This window comes from Bombus flavifrons, chromosome 4 (assembly GCF_040668555.2).
Source record: "Bombus flavifrons isolate JBK064 chromosome 4, iyBomFlav1_principal, whole genome shotgun sequence".
Lineage (NCBI taxonomy): Eukaryota > Metazoa > Arthropoda > Insecta > Hymenoptera > Apidae > Bombus > Bombus flavifrons.
The window spans coordinates 11563120-11584040 of NC_138445.1; the positions used below are offsets into that span (position 1 = coordinate 11563120).

The 20921-nt window shown below is 38.8% G+C and overlaps 1 protein-coding gene across 2 annotated transcripts in view; it reads left to right on the forward strand.

Annotated features, from left to right (window-relative positions):
* sfl (N-deacetylase and N-sulfotransferase sfl) overlaps positions 1–20921 on the forward strand; it is a 370355-nt gene that overhangs the window by 302027 nt on the left and 47407 nt on the right. For both annotated transcript variants that reach the window (XM_069111773.1, XM_069111772.1), the window contains one exon: positions 13353–13550. In XM_069111773.1, coding sequence (XP_068967874.1) covers positions 13353–13550 — 198 coding nt within the window. The remainder of the gene's footprint in view (positions 1–13352; positions 13551–20921) is intronic.

Below are 20921 nucleotides of genomic sequence, written 5' to 3' on the forward strand. Positions count from 1 at the left end.
TCGTTGGAAAGAAGTCCAGCCAGGGTTTTATCGCACCTGGCGCCGCCGAGCTGTGGACTCGCGTGCGTTGCCATCGTTTGCAGGATCCTGCAGCTAGAAGCTCGCAACCAGTCGGCGTACGTTTTCTGTCGAACAGCTATCGACACTAGATAAAAAAAAAAAAAGAAAAAGAGAGAGAAAGAAAGAAAGAATGGAGGGAAAAGCACGAGTACTGGTCTAACGAAAAAACGGATACAGCGGGTGGATTCGAGGATGGGTGGGTATGCTCGCGGTACTTCCGGTAATTTGCCAGGAGAGCATTGTTGGCGAAACTTTTTTACATCCGAAGAGTGGAAAAACTTTCGTAATTCCGCCGGCGATACCGTTCGTGAGTGGAGGACGAAAGACGATGCTTGTTAAAAGCGTTCCTCGATCGCGTTTTATGCGCCCTTCAATCGAGAATAGATGCTGCCATGTCGATTTTACTACCATTTTTACCGTAATCTACGAGTTTGCTCCGAGCTGTAAGGTGTGCGCTTCCATTTATTCACCGATATTATATTAACTATTACTTCTCTCATTTCCACGTATCCAGCAATCTCATTAAATCAACAAGTGACACTTCGAAATTCGTGCATCACAAGCATAAGAACTTTACAGAGTTTAGCATCAAGTGGAACTCCTCGAGTTCCCTAAATTCGAAACATTACAATTGCTCCACGGCTGCAAACTCTACTACAAGGCCAGTACTCCCAAACTACTCCCAAAGGACCTTGAATACCAATTAGAGATAAAGCGGTTTGTAACTATGAACACGCAATATCTGCGCGAAAAATGAACAAATAATCCCTTTAACCTGATGCATTGTGAAAATTCAACTTGCAGCAATAAACAACCGCTTCTACCAGTTTTTCCACGAGTACGATTCCCAGGAGCAAGGGGTTAAGCATCGCAGAAACGTTCTTGCCGCGGTTTTAAAGGCGAACGAATTGCGTATCGCGTTTCGTGACGGTAACAGTATATCTTTGCGCGGAAGTTCATTCACCCTCGCGCGTATGCGCGCCTCAGTCTCTTTCAGACGCAGAAAACAACGCGTGCCAATGTGATGCGGCTGATAGAAGCGGGAATTCGCGTACGGGACGCTCGTAAAAACCGCGGACAACGATGAGACTGGAATAATACGATTTCGGACCAACCGCAGTAAACGCAGAATAGAAACGAGAAATAGAGACTTTACGGCGGTACCCGTTGTGCTCACTGTCCATCGACGTTCGTGCCAAACGACTTTGGGAAGCTCGCAAGCCTGATGGGATTGCGAATACGCTTATTATCGTGGTTCCGCATATGGAGATTTTCGGCTGCATGTTTTATTTCGCTTTTATTCGTTGGTTTACCTTCGTTATTGGTTATAGAGAATTTATTGGACGTTGAGCGCGATTGAAGCTGAGATATTCGAGTGATTTTGATCGGTTTTCGAGTACATGAAAATTGCTCTCTAACTATGAACTATTAAAAGTTTCAAGCTTTTCAGTATGCTCCACTTACTTTACGGTTATTCGAGCTGTAATATATCGTGATACGCATATACGTTGTTATATGGTTTGTTAAAATAGTATATTATACAGCTCATTATATAGAATTTTTCAAATTTATTTATGACACATTTAAACACTTGGGAAAATTTTGCGAATACTATTTTGCTTGTTTGATCCAATTTCGCGATACTACAACTATGCGCAATAATCCTGGTAACGTTATACATGTATGAAACCGAGGAACCGTATACACTAGCTCTGATAATAATCAGTAAAAGCAGATCGTGCTTGATAGAGTGTACTGAGAAATACAATTTTATTATTTACATTCTACGGCTTTTTACATTTGACATTCGATATCTCGTATAGTTTTGCATATTGCATAGGATCTCTACGCTCTTTTACATTTCAATCTCCCATAAATGGTTAAACGCTTAATAATCACTTTGATCCTCGTCCTCTGGACGAAAGAGGATTCCCTCGGCACGCTCTGTATCATCGCGTTTACCATTTACGACGAACCAGGAAAAGGGATATAGGGAGTGGACGATTAATCATTCGAATTATCCAATGATGCACACGTGTGTGGCGTAGAAGTGAGGCCACGGCAAGCGTATTTTCCATGTGCATGCTTTCTCGTTAGAGCCACGAGAATTTCTCGGGCCGGGACACGATGCTAATGGATCCTAATCGGTACTTTCCGCGCGGAACGTTTTGCCCCGTGTAACCTGAGCGGAGAATGTCGTCACCGTGCAACGAGGCTGGCCCCTTGCAGTTGCGTGCGTTGCAAAGCTAAAACAGCCTCGTGGAATCCAGACTCCGTCTGTTTCAGCCAGCGTCAATTGCTCGAAATTAAGCTGGATTCGTCGTTCGTCAACCTCAGTTTAATGTAAAGAATTTTGAAAGAGATATGTAAAGTTTGGCATCGAGGAAATGTTTACCCTGCTATCAACAGTGTATCACAGATGTAGGATAGAATTGTTCGATACATTATAGCTTTCTATAATAATAAGAAGGGAACAAATATGACTAGATTTTGATGCAATGTGCAAGGCGACGGATACCATGAGCAGCGTGTCTTTTCGATTTTTCATAGAGCATCAACAGAAAAACGTAACGATACTAGCAGTTTCCGCGCGAAACCGCAGGAAATTTGGAAAAAGAATTTTTGGCAAACTCGTCGAACGGCTACTTCCTCTCCGATTTCGATGATTTTGAAATACGTTGTAAAGTTTAACATTTTGAATGATCTTAGTTTTCGAGTTATACGTAAAAATATACGGTTGCTCGGTTTTAGTTTTCAAGCTGGGTTTAGGAATCAAAAATATATATTGTATTCAATTTTCCATCTGCAAGTTACTAGATTATATATCATCTCCTAATGAATTAATTCGTTGAGTATAACCGTTTATGTAAGAATTAAAGTATTTAACTCTTAACTGCTATTGCGAGACTTTAGATTACTCTACTTCTTCATCCTATCTTAAACGAGACTCCCCTAGTTGTCCTAATGTCGTTCTCATAACGTATAACGAACCTTATAATAGCAATTTATAATCTCAGATTAGAATTATTCGTTATGATTAAGGGTCAAATATTCAATGATATTTCATTGACCGAAGTATAAATTGAAGCAACGAAGAGTAAGAAGCCTGAGATTCACACATGTTGGCAAAGCGTATCACAAATTCCTTGAATGTCAGGCTAAATACCGAAGAAACCTTTTGATGCTTGCAATTAGTCAAGTGCAGACGTGCAAACCATTCTCGTTTTACTGCCCATCCGCAGCAGCCATCATATTCTATCAAGCTCTGTAGACCCACTTATGTACGCCACTTCAGCAAACCAGTTTAAGAAACTCCAGTTTAGACATAATTCATACTCAACACTGCCGTCTTCCATTAATTTGAGAGGCGGATAGCCGACGGTGAAGCTCGGTTCCAAGCTCTATAAATAACCTGGCAACTCCTATTTCTTTTTCTGTAACATTGCTTCGCGGAAAGCCAAAGAAAATCGCCAGACCTCGAACAACAACAGGCTGTACTATACATCTTCAGACAAATATGCACATTCGACGAATATTCTATCGAATCTGGCAACCCGTGTTAAAATTGGTCTCTCGAATTTTTATGTTTTCAGGAGAAGACTAAGAATAAGAATGATAAGAATGTTGAGGGGAAAAAAGATACATAAGAAAAACAGAATTAGAATGTAAAATTCAGTGCAACAAATAAAGACAAAAATATTTAAAACATATGTGCTCAACAGTGTGCTCACCTATGTCATAAGAAGCGTAATGTAATATAAAAATACACGATGATTCTTAGAAAGTTCTAGTTTCGGCCGTTTTGTAAGCTTGCAATTTGCTGTTCAACCTAGATATTTATCTGATATAACTATGTTGCAACTCTCGTCGCCCTTCCCATCGCTTAGCTTTTCACTTATTAAATATATTAGTTTGACGGTAGAGAAAGTTAAGGATGCCCATAACGACGAACACGGAAACAACAGGACGTCTAATAAAGGCAGTCCTCGAGAAGCAATTTTAGATTACGGAGGGACGTTATTGTCGCCTATCGACAGCCGATTAAATTACATCGAGTATTGCTTGGAACGTGGCGTAGAGCGAGGGTGCGTCGTAGATCGCGTCGAGTTACCGCCTCATATAACAACGCCTCCGTACTTTTCGTGCGGATAATCGAATTACTCTTCAGCCAGTTTGCCCTGATATCAATCCCCCGTTCGCCATTTCCTTTTTCGTTTTCTCCTTTCTACGAATCTATATACCGAGCCGGGCTTGGCTCTCTTACCATCTCGATGAAACACCTCGTTTCCGACAGGCTGACTCGCCTCTAAACGCATCAATAGAAACGAAGCCGCGTCGATTTTACGCGCGTTCGCCTTCCAAGGCTGATATTAAATCGGAGAATATACATACATTTGGCGGAGCTTCTGTTTGGCTGAGTTTGCGCATGAATTCCCGATTGAATTCGAGAGGGTGGCAAAGGAAAATGATGCTTCCATACAGCCGGGTTAGTTTCTTTCAAAGTTTTACGATTTGAAACTTTTATTTCATCGGAATGTATTTTGCGGTTTGCATTGAATTTTTATCCACGTTATATTTGGAATATTAATCTTCTATTGGTGAACTATACTATAGGGTAAGTGAGAAATTGTGAGAAGTACGATAAGTAACTGATTCAACGTACTGAAACAAGAAGAAAAATTCGTATAACATATGCTTGATACGATCTTGTTTTCGAATTACGGCTTATTTTGCGTGATGTTAGACATTGCTTAGATCAATGATTTTTTTAAATCTCTCGTTTATTAAACGTCAGTTGGCAATGTTGAAACTCTTCGTCAACGCGACGATCAAAGTTGTCTGCAACTTTCAATTCGTGTAAGTTGTTCGAACAAGTTCGACTGTCTACGCGATGCATTCACATGCTTCTATCGAAGCTGAACCTGTTCGCTTCGAGTAATCTCTCTGAAGACTGGGAAGCAACTTATTTGGATTTTATTTGGACTTTTCGTCTTATTTTAATGTGCTGAATCAGCTCCCGCCGTATTTCCAATATGTTGTCGACGTCCTGGGTGGAATTTCCTCCTTGAGTCTCGCGTGGAAAGAATTTCTTCGTTTGTTGGAAATATTTGTTTCAAATAATTAACTTCGTCGACGATTATACGCTGCGATTATACTTCCTGAAAATCACGGTAGTTTCTTTAGTAGCTCGATGTTTAATTAAAACTTCTAGTTAATAACGTATGACATTCGAATAATTCTGTGGACTCTATTGAAATTTCGCTGTTGAATTTCTTTGAAAGCAATTTCAATTTTTTCCAAAAACGTGTTGAACATTGCACTTTAATAGATGGTTGTACAATATAGCAGAGACATTGATAAACATTCCAGAATTTGTTGGATTTTTTGGAAGCCAGAAACAGTAAGGAAATTGCGCTTGGCCATAAACGACCCAGTTTGCCAACAGAGGGTTAATATTGGCATGCGTTTGTCAGAGCGCAGGCAGAAATATTGTTATCCCTTTTATGACGTGTTATGTGTTTCGTATTAATACTTTGTTGTTTAATATTTCGCCATGCTTTTTACAGTCACGATTCCCTTTTACAATAGCTAAATAAAAAATGAGAAAAATCGCAAATTCCAACGTACCGATATTCTACACAGAACATTGGAATAAGTAAATACTGAAAAATAAACTACCAACGAAACTGTTTATAAAAATAATTGCAGATAATTCCAAATAATTGCAAAAATATAAAAATAAAACAATCCAAAGAATAAATATTCGAATATGCCAATCCACAGGCCTCGACGTATTACTTATCGGTAGATACGTTCTTCGGACGATCTTACCCTACGGAAAGACGCATGGTGAATGTGTTAGAAACGCACGAACGCGTTCCGTGGCAGAGAAGAGCGGACCAGAAGAAAATTTCCCGTTCGCTGGTTACTTCGCTCGGTAATTATTGACAAGGGGCTGCAAAGTTAACGAGAAACGCGAGTAAGCCGGCGGAAACTCTTACCGGAGATTTACAAGGATGTTGATGCAACCCAGGAGGCAGGTATTTCGTTGATGTACCACCTCAAGTAATCATACTATCGAGGTCGATGTTGCTAACTAAAGCGTTGAATTCCGTGACGTACACGTTGAATAATTCCAATCGTACATTGTAAGTACATGCTCATCAAGAAACCATGGCTATTCACCGTTAGCGCTCGAAGGTCAGTTGCTCTTCGAACTTCTTGCCGCGTGATGATCAAAGTTTAAAGTTCGCTATGGGTCACGTAGAATTTTCTAATGTTTCGCTGTATTTTTTCGTTGGTTATTTTGAATAGAATAATAGGGCGACTTTCGAACTTCTTCTTGAATAATGGCCACAGTATAAACGCTATGGTACTACTATCAAACAAGCTGTTTATAATAATTGGTAATTCTTCTTTTTCCTCGTTAATATCGGAGAAGATAATAAACCACAAATTCTTTTTCTCGAAATTCATTGGACCGAGCATTACTAAATACAAATTACGTATAATATCCCTGCATTTTTTATTTGGTACACTGTCACGGTGATAGAGTGGTTACCAAAAGATCGTTCATCGACAGGTTAACATTAATTTATTATTTATTGAAATCAGCAATTGTCAAGCAACAGAGATTTCGAATACCGCCTTGTAAATAACGCAACAACAAAAGATTAAGATTCGATTCAAAATACCTGCTAGTTCGTTCATGGAAATACCCAAACACAGTTAGTTATCGAATACCTCGGTCCTTCCTCTCTTTAAAATAATTCTTCGTTAAAAATTGCACGCGGAGAGGAATAGCTGGAGGCAGCGAACAGCGAAAGGGAGAAAGCAAACGGTTCGACTCGAGGTAATATCAAGGTAATATCAATTACGGGTAGAAAGCAGGAGCGATCGATCATCGACGATAATAAAGAGCTTCCGCCATGGTGGAACGCCGGCAGAAAAGCGAGCGCGTGTCCCATTTAACGAATATTCGTATCATAACGCGTCAACCAATACGCTTTAACGATTCTTCTCCGTTCAAACTATCTCGAAGATACTTTGAGAATTCGAATTTCCCGCGTTTGTCTACCGCTTGATCGCGATACGATTATCGTAAATTCGTATTAAGTATATCCACCAGGTCCAGCCGATGGAAACGTGGAATTTGGGTCAGATGGCATCCACTAATAAGCCTGCAACGCTAATAGGCTTACTCGCCAGGTACAGCCACACTGTGATGCACGATAGGATGAGGTTCCGTATCTCTCGAACCAGATTAGTGGCCTATTCGAAAGCTTACACGTGAACCATGCGCATGGATCTTTCCGGATATGAAGCTGAGTCTCGAGCTTTTACGGTTTACCTGCTCCTCTTTAATCGAGTTTAAGTCGCATCGCTGCCGTCTATCAAACTCGTGGCGCCATGGGGTTTATGGATTCTCTTATTGATTCTCCTGTGCGTACATCGCTTTTGATACACTTTGATTGTGGTATACTTTTGCGTCTGTGTTTAATTCTTGCGTGGATATAAATGCGAGGAATTAAGTTAGCGACTGAAGTTCAATTTATGATATTGGTGAATTTTATTAGCGAATTAGCGAATGATAAAAGTGTCAAAGTGTAGAAATTATGAATTATGGATGTCTATCGTACAGTGTTGTAATTATCGAAGTTTACAGGCGATCCGCTCTTCTTTCATAGAGTTTAAGTCGCGCTGCTGATGTTTGACGAACTACTTTTCTCTTGTATATTTGAGACTAATTTTCGTTTGGATTAATGAAGAATAGAGTTAGTTGGAGAAAATATTTCAGCAGTAATTAATACTCGGTGGTAATTCAATCGGGCAGAAAGCAAAGGTATTCATTTGTGGCTTGAAATCTTTAGAACATGATGATAAATTATTTAACTGACGATTTTAACGGATGTCCAACGTTTACGTTCGAAGTTTCGAATATTAGTGGATTGGAGGGCTTGTTTGAGATAAAATTAGTGAGGATTGTATGAGTACTTCAGCTACCTTCTTGGTAATTCTACCTATTCATAGAAACACGCGGTGCAAGTGTAATGTTACAGTAGTAGTTGTCTAGTTTCATGTAATTCTGCATTTAACATAGAACGCTTACCAGGAAGATTAAAGGACGCGCTAGTAAAACGTGTAGCAGATGTGCAACTAAGTGTGATGTTATACAAGTTTCGGAAACAATCGTACGGAACGTTCTAAACTATTCAAACGTTAGAAAAAATTATTTAATCTTTTCAATGCCTATTAAAACAGCGAAATGGCGTTAAAAGATACTTAATGTTAATTTATTTTGTATAAGCATCGCCCACGACTTTATGCCAAATGCAAACTGAAACGAAATACTTCAAAACCAAATTTTATGAAGTAGAATACTTTTCATTGAATTTAATTTATTCGAATAAACGGAAAAATCTCTTTAACGTAAAAAGGTATACAAAGAAACAGATATAGACGCGTATCCAGTACTTTATGCGTTGAAGTCCTAAATCCTTGGATAGTAGAGAACTAAAAATCTACCGAATTGTAAATGTTATCGCTTAATCGCGTATTCTATTTATGGTGTTGATGTGTTCGAATCGGGAAGTGACAGTGTTCACACAAAGAAATTTTGATAAAACACGGTGGTGTATGGAAGTTGACAAAACTTAAGAGCTCAATGCAGTTTACGTAATCGTTAAAAAGTTTGTATAGAAAAATTGCATCTGCGACAGATCTTCTGATAACGAGTGGCTAAAAGTTAAATTCAGTTATCATTGGTTTATAGCCGTGGTCTTCTATTTTTAACGGTTGACCAGTTTTGTAAGACAGATATCGTAGAAAGTAATGCTGCATTCTTCCAAGTTTGCTGCAATGTTTGACTAAACAAGATTGCCAGATTAATGAGCCGTATTTCATACGAAGAAGGAAGAGTGATTTATATCGTAGGATTACAGTTCTCGAGCCTCTGTCAGTGCAGCTGCGTTTCAAGAATCCAAGAATTCGGGATGAAATGGTTACAATGTTTATAATGTGTGCGTGTTATTAATTATTAGCGTATTGCCGATAATAACTCCAAGATTCCGAATTTTAGTTACGACGTTAAAGTTAATATCAAATAATTTATAAGTGTATTTTTTATACCATGCGGAAATCTTACTAAAACACATTTCGTTAGGTCAAGTTCCATCATCCAGATTCCAGTCTTAAGACGTCTGATTGAAGATGAAGTATTGTTTCATAGATGAAAAGATAAATTCTATATATTAAAAAAAAATCAATGTTCCATAAATGAAACAAATTTTCGTACCAATATATTTCACATTATACGTTTCAAAAGCTATGGAAAGAGACTATTATCGGTAGAACTTCAACGTAGGATTAATACTCGTATTTTTACATGATAGTAGTGGCCTCTGATAGAAGCGTGTATCGAGCGACGTCGCATAGAAGGGCGTTCTATAATTTCCCGGGCAAAAAGTGCCTCAAGTATTTCAAATATTCGAAGTTCACGACGCCCTGAATGCTGGCCGCGAAGTGTACGCCGCATACTTTCCACGGCGTTTCTCCTTTCAAGGGAAAACTTGTGCGGAAAGTTCGCGGGGCTGCGGGGCCGAGTGCCGTACCGCACAAAAGATTCGATTTGAATTTCATACCGGCGATTATGGATGTAGATTTCGCCGGTGGCGATTCGATTCCATTCTGGACCGCTCGGAAGTCCGCACGATTCTCGCGTTTCCGCCTAATGACGCGGAATCCGAGGCGTCGAAGACTCGATTCTTTTTTATTTTGAAATTTTTAAGTAATCGGAGTGTATAAATTATTGCATTGCAACACGTAATTCTTGCCAAATATCATTTCTTTTTATTCTAAAAATTGAAAGTAATCCAAGTATTTGAGTCAAGATTTCTTGGCTTCCTGCTATCATATGTGTAGCGACACATGAGTCAGCGGAAGATTCGAATCGGGAGAGACTCATATCGTTGTGCCTTGGAGTGCCAACGTTATTTTGAATCGTTAACCGCAGTTGCATTTGAACTTTCTGCAATACCACCGGTCGATACAAATAGACGAACGTGCTCTCTAGGACGAATCATTATAGCGAGTCATACAGTCGAATAGCGAGCGTAGAGTTGAACAGTAGTATTGAGCGAACGACGATTACGACCGGCATACACTATCTGCGTACTTGTATTTAAAGTGACTTTAATATACACAGATTATTACAATTTTACCACTCGTCTAATAATAAACCAACACGTATAATAATATACACCTCAGATGTATAATAAAAATGGGCAAAAATAGATATACTTCCTACCTTTTAAAGAAACATTAATAGTTGTATCACTTATGATGAAATTTAAGGTATGAAACTTATAATACGTATTTGTATAGAACGACCTCCTCTTGCTACATGTGACGAACAGGTAAAATGGAGAGATAGTAGAATTAGCCCATAAGGATGAAAGGAAACAATCGTCGGCTTTTGCATTTGTTCTATAACATTTATTACGTTGCTCCCTCGTTTCTTCTATTAAGTAGAGAACCAAGAATCGTACTAGTGTAAAAATCGATCATCTACTTTTTCTATAAAATAATATTCTCCGTTTATTGCTACACAAAATTAATTACAATTCTCAAAATGTCTAAGTACGCTGCTATGATTTTTAAATCTCTGTATATGATATCTGAACCAAGTGTCTCTCGAGCTACACTGCCGATGGGTTAAACAAGAACCTTCGCATCTTAGAATCTCCTCACCTATTAACCGATGTTAATTCACGCAACTATAGGGTGCAAGGGCACGATGCATTATGCGGGGTGGAATTAGCACGTCGTCGGGCGCGAGACTTCGCCCGATAAACCATTGACCATCGACCCTTTCGCCACAAAGTCACAGTCGAGTCGAGAGTGATCGATAAACCGGACCTCCGGCATTACGAGGCAAACAGCGCGATATTACGCCACCGGTCACGTACATCAAGACGAGTTTTGTCGGGCAAATTGCGAACGGAAATAGGCGTGCTGTGTTTCACCGTTAAGCTCGAAACAGCGTCGCACAAACACAGAGAGCGAAAGAGAGAGAGGAGAGGAGAGTTTTCCGTTCTCGACTCGTTCGTCGCGATTTAAAGTGTTTCGTGTCGCGAGACTGGGCACGGAAAATTTGTTACGTTCGTTCGTTTCATTTCATCGTCGACGACCGACATTAATGTAAAAACGGTGTATCCTCGCTGGCTGAACGGCTGACCAGAGTCGAACAACATGTTTCCGCGATAATTCTGGCGTATGGGATGTTGTATCGTGGATAAGCAGAAACTTCCGGCGGAATTGAGTGCTTCAAATCGATGGAAGATTTGTAATTCGGATGCAAAAGTTTATATATTTATGGGACATTGGAACAATGGTAGATAAAGAGTGCGTGTTATAGGTAAATATAAGCTATTTAAAACAAAGTTGTTGTTATAATATCGAGAAGTTGAGTCTATTTAGGTTCCGCTTCTTTAGTTGTGTTTCGCGAAGATACGAATTTGCATAGATATCAGCAATTCATATTCTTAACTAAATTTCTGTAGCACCTCGAGACTTGGAATTTATGCAGCCATATTTTAGAGTACTTTAAATTTTGTTTTATCTACTAGTCGCTGTTAAATTGTATTAGCGCACTGTTGATACCGAGTAATATATCGAGGACAAGTACCTATTAATTTCTAGATTTTCGATTAAAGTGGGAAGCTACAATCAACTGTAATTTTGGTCTTCGTAATCAAATAAAATCCTGATCATAGTTAAGTAGAATTTAATCCATTTATCAACGTTAATCTCATTTGAGGATGATGATAGAATATCGGATAAAGGATTAAATCTCGTGGTACTGTTTGATCGATATATACCGTTATAGTGATGAACCTTTTAATACCAATCTTAATTACACGGAATTAAGTGTGTTGCAATAAATTAATTGTCTATAAAATCCAATAGATATTTCGCCCCTCGATGATAAAAATCCTTTATAGTTTTAATTTCTTCGTCGCTGAATGAATCCAATTTTCTTTTACTATATGCCGTAAACTATTTTTCGATTCAGTCTCGTCTTTCCTATTTTCCTTTACGTTTTCAACGAATTTTCCAACTCGACGGGAGTTTAATCCCTCAAAGAGATTCAAACATTATGAACTGATTTACATACTAAAATCTAAAAAGATCTGGCGATCCCGATGATCTTTTAAAGCATATCAGAAACGGATGGTTCCATCTATGCGATTGATGAAATCTGGATTAAGGGTGAAAAGGAGTACTTTGAAGACGAAAGGCTGAAAAGGGCGCATTTCTCAAAAGCTTCCAGTTACTCAGGCTTCGGTAACGATCGATCCCGATGAAGGAATTCTTTCATCGTTCTCCACGAAACGAATCTTCTCTGTCGGCCTCTTTGAGACACAGACGGATTATCGGTAATCGTAAAAATGCCGCGCGATTCATGCCAAGTGGAGCAATCCGGCCGCTTTTGTGCGACACAACTAACACGACGACATTATCTCGTCCACTGGTCTTCTTTATCCTCGTTACGCGAAGAAAAAATGGCTCGTTCCTCGAGCGGAACGCTCGATAACGAGGCGTTCGTGCTAAATATAGTGGAATTTTGAAAAAAAAAAAAAAAACTGGGCTCCATTCTTGAGATAAATTTATAAGAAACGCGTATTATATTATATTTTGACGTACTTTTTATTTTATAAATTTATATATTATTGTAATGTTACGAAGGATTTCGTCGAACTTAGTATACACAGTGTGTAACAGAACGCGTAGGAGTAGTTCAGGAGCTGATTGTAGAATTTAAAAACAATGAAAAAGATTCCTATAAACACATGTTCCATCTGTCACCTATTGAAAATGTTGAAATACTAAGGTTCGGACCTAAGTCTTTTCAACAAATTCGGGAAACATCAGGTTTGCATTGAAATGCAAGGTGGTCACTCTGAACTTCTTCCGCAAAATCAGAACAGAAATTTCGTTATATCTCGTAAACGAAGACAGATGGAACAGATGTTTATACAAACTTTTTTCATTATTTTTGATGATTGATTAACCCCGAAATGGGTCGCGTTCTATTACACCTTGTATGTTGATGCTCCAGATATTGCAGGCAAACTAAGTTATTAACCCCCAAAAGAATACTATACCCTTATACTTTGTACTATATTGATTTTTAACAACGAATAAATTAATATCCATTATTTTGAACATGTCTAGCCACGAAAGATCTTACATTGATCGATTGTAACTGAAAATTTTCTATCTTGTTTCAGTCTGATTCGACGAGATACTAGACCAGAGCCGGCAATCAGGTGTTCGACGTTGAGAGGCGCAACGAGATTGCCCTCGGCGCCGGATCATCGTAGCGAGGCTCGTTTGAGAACGGATCCAAAAGTTTTGGTCTTCGTAGAAACGCTATATTCCATGCTAGGCAAGAACATAGCTGAACTACTCGTCTCCAATCGAATCAAGTGAGTACGACGAATCTTTCGTCTCAAACATCTGAAAATCTGGTAGATTGGAGATCACAGCGGTGTACGTAAAGATATTGAGAGTTTAAATTCACTCGACTAGTTCAACTTTCAACAATTTCGAAATTGATCGAGTTCTAACTTTAGTCTCTGTCATGGTACAAGATATAATCGACTCTTTGCGATAATAAATGTAGAAAAATGTCTGTTTTATAAAAGCTAGCGATAGATTGATTTACACCGCTATGATTCTTAGCCATTTGAAACATATTTCAGTTTTGCGTGCAATCGGAACTCCTATAACATCGATACTTTTTGATTAACGAGTAAATATCAGGGAAACAAGGGCAATATGGAGTAACTCCATTGAGACCAAACGATATTTTCCGATAGACAGTTTCCCCTAGTTATCGTGGTCGAAGTTTTTACTAGCAAAATTCATTGATATGCCGAGTGAGATACGCTTGTTTTCCATCCGAGTAAAGGATCACAGACGCTTCGTCGCGGTTGGGAAAACTTTATCTCGTTAGCGTTTCGCACGAGAAACGAGGGAATTTTTCCCCCATGTTTCAGTAGAAAAAGATATTGTTCGTATCCTAATAGACTTCGTTATCTCTCTGATGGTGATCTCCATTATTTTCTTTTTTCTTTTTTTTTTTTTTTTCTTTTTTACCTTTCCATTCTCTGTGATAATTAAAGACACTCGCGCACGTATTTATCGTTTGCCAGTACATTATGTGACTATTATCGAGGATTACGACAAACAGGGTACAGTCTGTATCAAGAGAATAAGAAAAGTAGGGAATTTTGCTGTTAACGAGCCTGGTTAAACTCGTTCTAGTTAATCGAGACAAAATGGCACGCTAAGTAGCCGCGTGCTTAAAGATCCTTGATCTTAACTCGATTTAATTCGCGTTTAAGATGTTCTGCAGCCTGTTCGCGTGTTGTCTTGCCATTATTTAAACTTCTTCGTACTAGCGGCAACTTTAAATGACAGCAAGGTTGTACTTTAATTTTTATATTTATTTATCTGGTCATTTTGAGAATTAGTTGTGGATGTAATTACGTGGAGCAATAATACGTTATATGAAAGCACGTTATTATTACGCATTATATGATAGCTGACGCGATCAATCTTATCACAAGCTATAAAATTGAATTTATCGTTAGAATAAAATTGAAACGAGAAATCGGTACATATATATACTGATACTATATAGGTAGTTATCATACTAACAAGAATTAAATTATATTTCCTCCGATAAGAAATTTTTTAAGAAGAGAAACGAGTTTTGATCGGAAATAACCTAATGGGCGTAACAGAATTTATTATTGATAGAATCGGGTCTTTTTTTTATACAAACAGAGCTTCCGAATCCAAAAACTCTGGATAAAGGCAATTTCTATTGGAAGAAACTAAAAATAAAAGAAACCACCCCCTAAAAGTCGACCTCTATCAATCGCTCGCGGTGGTTCGGAAAGAAATTACAGAGAAGGTGCAGCAAGGGGTGAATTTAACGCCATGAAAGCCCTTAATACGAACCGAGTTAACAGAGGCCTTGAGCCAGAACCAGTTCACCAGATTCTTGGATAATCGTGCAATAACGATCGGCTAATGCAACATGATGGCTAGCCAAGCCTTCATGACATCAAGAAATTACCATGAACACGACCAGTTCGCTACACGAATACCGTAGATGGATTATTTAGCAATTTTTTTTTTTTTTTATTAGAAAACGTATTAAAACGAAATACATATCTAATGTATACTTATTAATATAAATATACCTAAATATTCCCAGGAGATATTCGATCGTCTATGTTAGAAGTCTCGGACTACAATGAACTTTTCTTTCACACCCTAATCTCAACCTATGTAAATATTCAACTATACTTCGCTATGTATTGTAACTACGCAATTTCCTAAATTACACTCATCCAATTGAATTACCCTAAAACATTAGCTGGTCATACGCTTTTCTTTCACGCCGCAGTCTCAAACACTCGATCCTTCTATGCATCACTAACGCTTACGACTCAATGATTCTAGCAAGTAACAAAGAACGTAATTCTCTAAATTCAATCCAAAAGACGCGAAAGAATACTAAAATATAACGAAATCACTCGCGATAAACAATCTCGCGAGATCTCTGTTCCTAATATTCTCGCCGCCCCTAAAGTACAGAAAATTACATAACATTAAAAGAACGCCGAGACTCTGCCAAAATAGCAAATAGAGACGGATAGGGCTAACGATACAGAGCCACCCCTGCGTAGAGCTGGATGAAGCGTCATAGGTGGATAAAGTGACGGGGGCAGAGAGTATGACAGGGAGCATGGGAAGTTGCGTGGTCTCTGTGTATGTATGCACGTGTAGAATGGTGTGTTCGAGCGGGACGGATCGGTGGTGTAACGCGAACGGATGGCGTGACAAAGGGATGTGTAAGTCGGATGGCATGAGAGAGACACGTTCACCTCGTGTGTGTTTCGTGTGTGCGTTGCACACTGTCGTCTGCCTGTCATCCGATAATCGGAAAGCCAACCGGCGCACCTGTACACGTCCGACTAACACGCGCGCGAGAACCACCCCTCGCGCGGAGGTAGAGGGAGAGAAAGAGCCAGGGCCAGCCTCTCGTTTGCTTTATCCGGTGCAATTTCATAATCGATAATCGAGGCCGACGCGAGCAACCGTGCCGGCCAAGCGCTATCCACTCGCCGGACAACATTCAGCCGCGTTATAGACTGGCTAGGGAAATTTTGTTTTCGGAGATTGTCGACTGGACAGGGCACGCCTGTGTTTGACCAAGCAATTCGACCTCTCTCGTCGAAGACCCACTACGCATATAACCACCGAAAGGTCGTGTTTGCTGATATTGCGGTTGGAAAGGTTTTTGGTCGAGGGAGCATTTGTTTTTCTCGCCTTAATATTTTTTCAGATTTTTATTGAAATCGTGTGTTTCTCGGGAGCGTATGTTTAAAAGCATTGAGCATAGACATAGAGATGCCAAGTAGAATACATCTATGGTCAGGCAAGTTTATATTACGTGTAATGGCGAAACATGATAAATAATTTGTATATTAAAATTTTGATGAAACGGTTCATAAGACACCAGTAGAAACATCGTAATTATTTTATATGTTAACATTTTTATCTTTTTCCTGTGTTCTTATATATTCAGATATTTATTATTCAAGGGAACGTAGATTATTTATAGAAACTTGACTTGAATGATGTGTTACCCGAAAAGCTCTTTCATCCATCAGTAATGTTTAATCACCACAGGTCCCCAAATCAATAATTTTGGTGTAAAATGTAATTTTGTATCTACTCGCAGGAATATTTAACAAGCTTAATTTACTCGTTCACAATAAATAATGCGGCTAAATTACAACCATGAATAGAAACTCTATCTACACTACACATTGTACAACAAGATAATTTGATCGCATACACATGTCACGTACATAATTTATATCGGTGAATGTTGTATTCGAATGAAAGGAAGATACATTAAATACCCTTATGAGAGAGCAAATAATGTGTCATACCTTGCTACGATATTTCATTCGTACTAATGGCAATCTTCAATTCGGATACAATATTCTATAGTAGGTCTTTTTAGACTGATTGTAGCATTTACATTTAATATTTAACTATCAAACACTTGCAAATGTAAAATTACATTTTACTTTAAAAGATATTAATTTTTCACTTTCACAACATTTTTTGATCACCTCGATGGTCAAATTTTTCAAAATTATAGTCTTTTATTTCTTTAACACCATATACATGAGAAAAGTAATATTTATATCGTCAATAAAAAAATTGTCTTTCCCATAAACTAGTCACTGGTTACGTGCACAGCTCGATTTACAACTCTTCGCGATCGTAAAAGCGAGGCAAATAAGCAAAGAGTATCATGGCCCGAGCGTCGCGCAGAGCTCCAGTAGAATGATTTCGATCGTAGCCAGACAACTCTATCCATCACGCGCGACGTTCGCCCAGCGCTGCCACGTACAACAATTCATCCATTACACCGATTACCCGTACCATTCCATAAACATTGGTTTCATCAAACGTAGTTATTAATCATTTTATCAGTGCAGATTCCAAGGATGTGTCAGTAGTATCGTATGCAATAAAGAAAAAGAAATTCAATCCGTGTGACACGGACTACCTCGAGACCGCCCTTCTCGTGCATAAACCATTCGATAAAACACGTGGAACAGAACGTAAGACAAAAACTGGCGGGGGATTTATCATTTATGCATTCCTCTTGTTTAAACAGCCGCATATCCTCCAATATATCAAACGCGTCATAGACAGTGGTGCACGCACTATTTCATCGATATGCTCGAAGCTATCCTGTTTCTTATCCGAAAACAATGTATCAGGTGATATCGATCGGGTCCACCCCTTCGTGCATCTCCACTCTAGTTCAGCCCCCTCTATTTCCCCTCCTGTCGTTTCGTCGTTATTTTTTAGCATCCCTCTCCCTGTATTAATGCAGTCTGCGCCGCGACACTCGTTACCCGTGACATCGACACGAGAGCGGACACAGGGTAAACGTTCCACGGCCCGTCGCCAGGGGGTGAAAACGCTGATCGACCATCTCTTTCGTACATTTTCCCCTTCCCCTTTTTTTACCGTACGCACGCCGCCGCTTCATCCCTCGTCTCACGACAACGCTTCAATTTTTGTTCTTCGTGCTGTCCTTGATATACACCCTATGCGCCCCGAAGCTCGTTGGAAAACAGAAATGAACAGTGGCGTTTGTGAGCCGAGATCTAAAGTGAGAATGAAACGCAATGTCCAGGATCGGTTGCAGGATCTTTTGTTTCGAATGTTGTGAAATCGTGTTCGTTAATAAACTGCGCACTTTTGTAAGTATAGCGCCTTCTATGATGCTTGTTAAGCAAACGAATTTTCTACCAAGATTTTACTTTTTTGATTACATTCTCAATGATATAAATCTGCATAAAAATCCAAGTATGAAGAAAAAAAGCGCAGTTCTTGGGGATGAATACACGTCACTAACACGTAGTACTGATATTTTAATTGATTTCCTATATATTTTAATTGAGTTTTCATGGACAAGAAAATATTGTTTAAATATTAAATACATGTAGCATTTTCTCCGAATTGTGACGGCCATAATTGAAATTGCAAATGCAAAGTAGTAAAGGGATTAATTTTCAATCTTCCTAATCTTTAGTTTCTCTAATCTCTAAATGCTTATTATATTTTTTGAAAACATCAACACACCCCTTAAAACATAGACGGTTTTACCAATTATCCGAAACACGTGACCGCAATTTTTACGTAATTTGGACAATAAATTTAGATTTTATTTCACTCGAATCGGATCAAAAGACATTAATGATAGTCGTAATAGTCGTGTCAAGTCAGTGTACACACGGCACAGAACGTAACATCATAAATATACTACGTTTCGTAGTGCTCGTCGTGACGCTTGTTCCTGCATCCCGAGACATGACGTACGAGCGACAGCGGCTGGACTTCGCGGATTTCCGTTCGAAATAAATATGTATCTGCCGGCTTGGTTTCCGACGTGGCTGCTCTTCCAGGCCTATGAAAATATGCATGCATTTTTGAATTTTTTTGTTCTTTTTTGCTTTTTCCGGCTCGTGTGATCACGACCACCGTGTACAGGGAAATTATAAATTGCAGTAGGCGTGGAAATATTACGTGATTTTTCTCTTTTTATTTGTCAAGGATTGGATTCTTGCCAAGTTGTGGAGGAATATTATTCAAGTAAATTTTTTCAAATAATATCTAACGAGTACAATTAAAAAAGTGATAAAATTTTTATCGAAAGTGAGATTAATACAAAATAAGCGAAATTTGATGAACGATATTGGAGATTAAATTATACATTTTTTTTACATTACATTATTTTACTTTATTCATGTAGACTTTCTCGAAGTATGTTTACCAATAGAGAATAGGATTAAGAAATTGGATGAAAATTAAATTAGTTTTGTTATGATCCCGAACCGAACAAGCATCCATCACGAAAGATAATCCCATTTCCCAAATTCGCTAGAAAATAACAAAGAGAAATCTCTTCGTGGATCGACCGGGGTCATAAACGAAGATTGCACGAAGTATGGTTGAAAAAAAAAAGAAGAGCGCTGTAGTGGAAATAAAATATCGAAATATCCATCAAACGTATTCGATACACTATCCTAGCGTACATATATTTTCTTTTGTTTTCTCTCTCTTTCTTTTTTTTTTTTTTTTTTTTTGATACAATCCTCTTCTAACTCCATCAAGCAAAACGAATCGAGCGTTCGATTTTAAGCACCGCGCTCGATTAAATCAGAAACCAGAAACAGATCCACCGACGGGTTAATCAGGGATCGAAACAAATTACGGGCGAAACGTCGAGCAGATCAAGGGCGGCCCTTGCCAATTAGAGGCCGTATTTTAAACTAATTCCGAGGCCAACGGGCTGGTTAAATGCCCTCCGTGGTTTTCACCTAATTATCCCGAACGAGCCGAGCAATCAGCTCGAACCGTTGAAAAAGTCTCGCGCTACCCTCTGGTTATCCGCGTTTTCCCTTCGTCCTTTTCACCTGGTTGTCCGGTTAATTCAAAATCTAACACCGGAAAACTATCTGTTCTCGATGAAATTGAAAATTGTTAGATTACCGGTTAATAGCATCAGAGTTGTATTACGTATAACGAGTCACGCGAATATTTGTACCCTCGTGATCATTAAATTCAGATGATTGATATTCTTTAATAGTATACACTCTGTGGTTTATCAATAGCAATATACAGCGGTATATAATTAATATTTCGATTAACATATCATTTATCGAGAAATAGCAGCTCGTTATAATATTTAGAAGGAATTTAGACAAATCGTCGAATACGATAATAGAATCAATAATTATGAAAGTACGAATGTTTCTGTCATTCACCGTGTATTATGTATACGAAATATGTATATTGTTCATAAAATAATGATATTTGCTCTGATATAACACGATTTCCTGTAACACTTCGTAACATTTCGCGTTATAAGACGGTTATCCGTGGAAACAGAGTACAAGAAGATTCATTAGTTCTTGGCGGATGGAGGTGGAAATTGATCGAATCCACTCAACGAGGCTGAGGACCGTAATAATTATCGCCATGCTCAATTACGTCCGATGCCGCGCCATTCGTTCGTGAAATCCTTCTTCGTTCGCTCGTCCTGGCAATCAACCTCGACTTCCTATTCTCCAGTATTCCGGAGAACGTCGTCTCCCTGTATCACCTAATATCGTTTGCTTCTCGAAGCGCTGATGCGATTAGTATCCGGTAGCAAGCAGCAGAATGGCTGGAAGGAACGCCTGTCT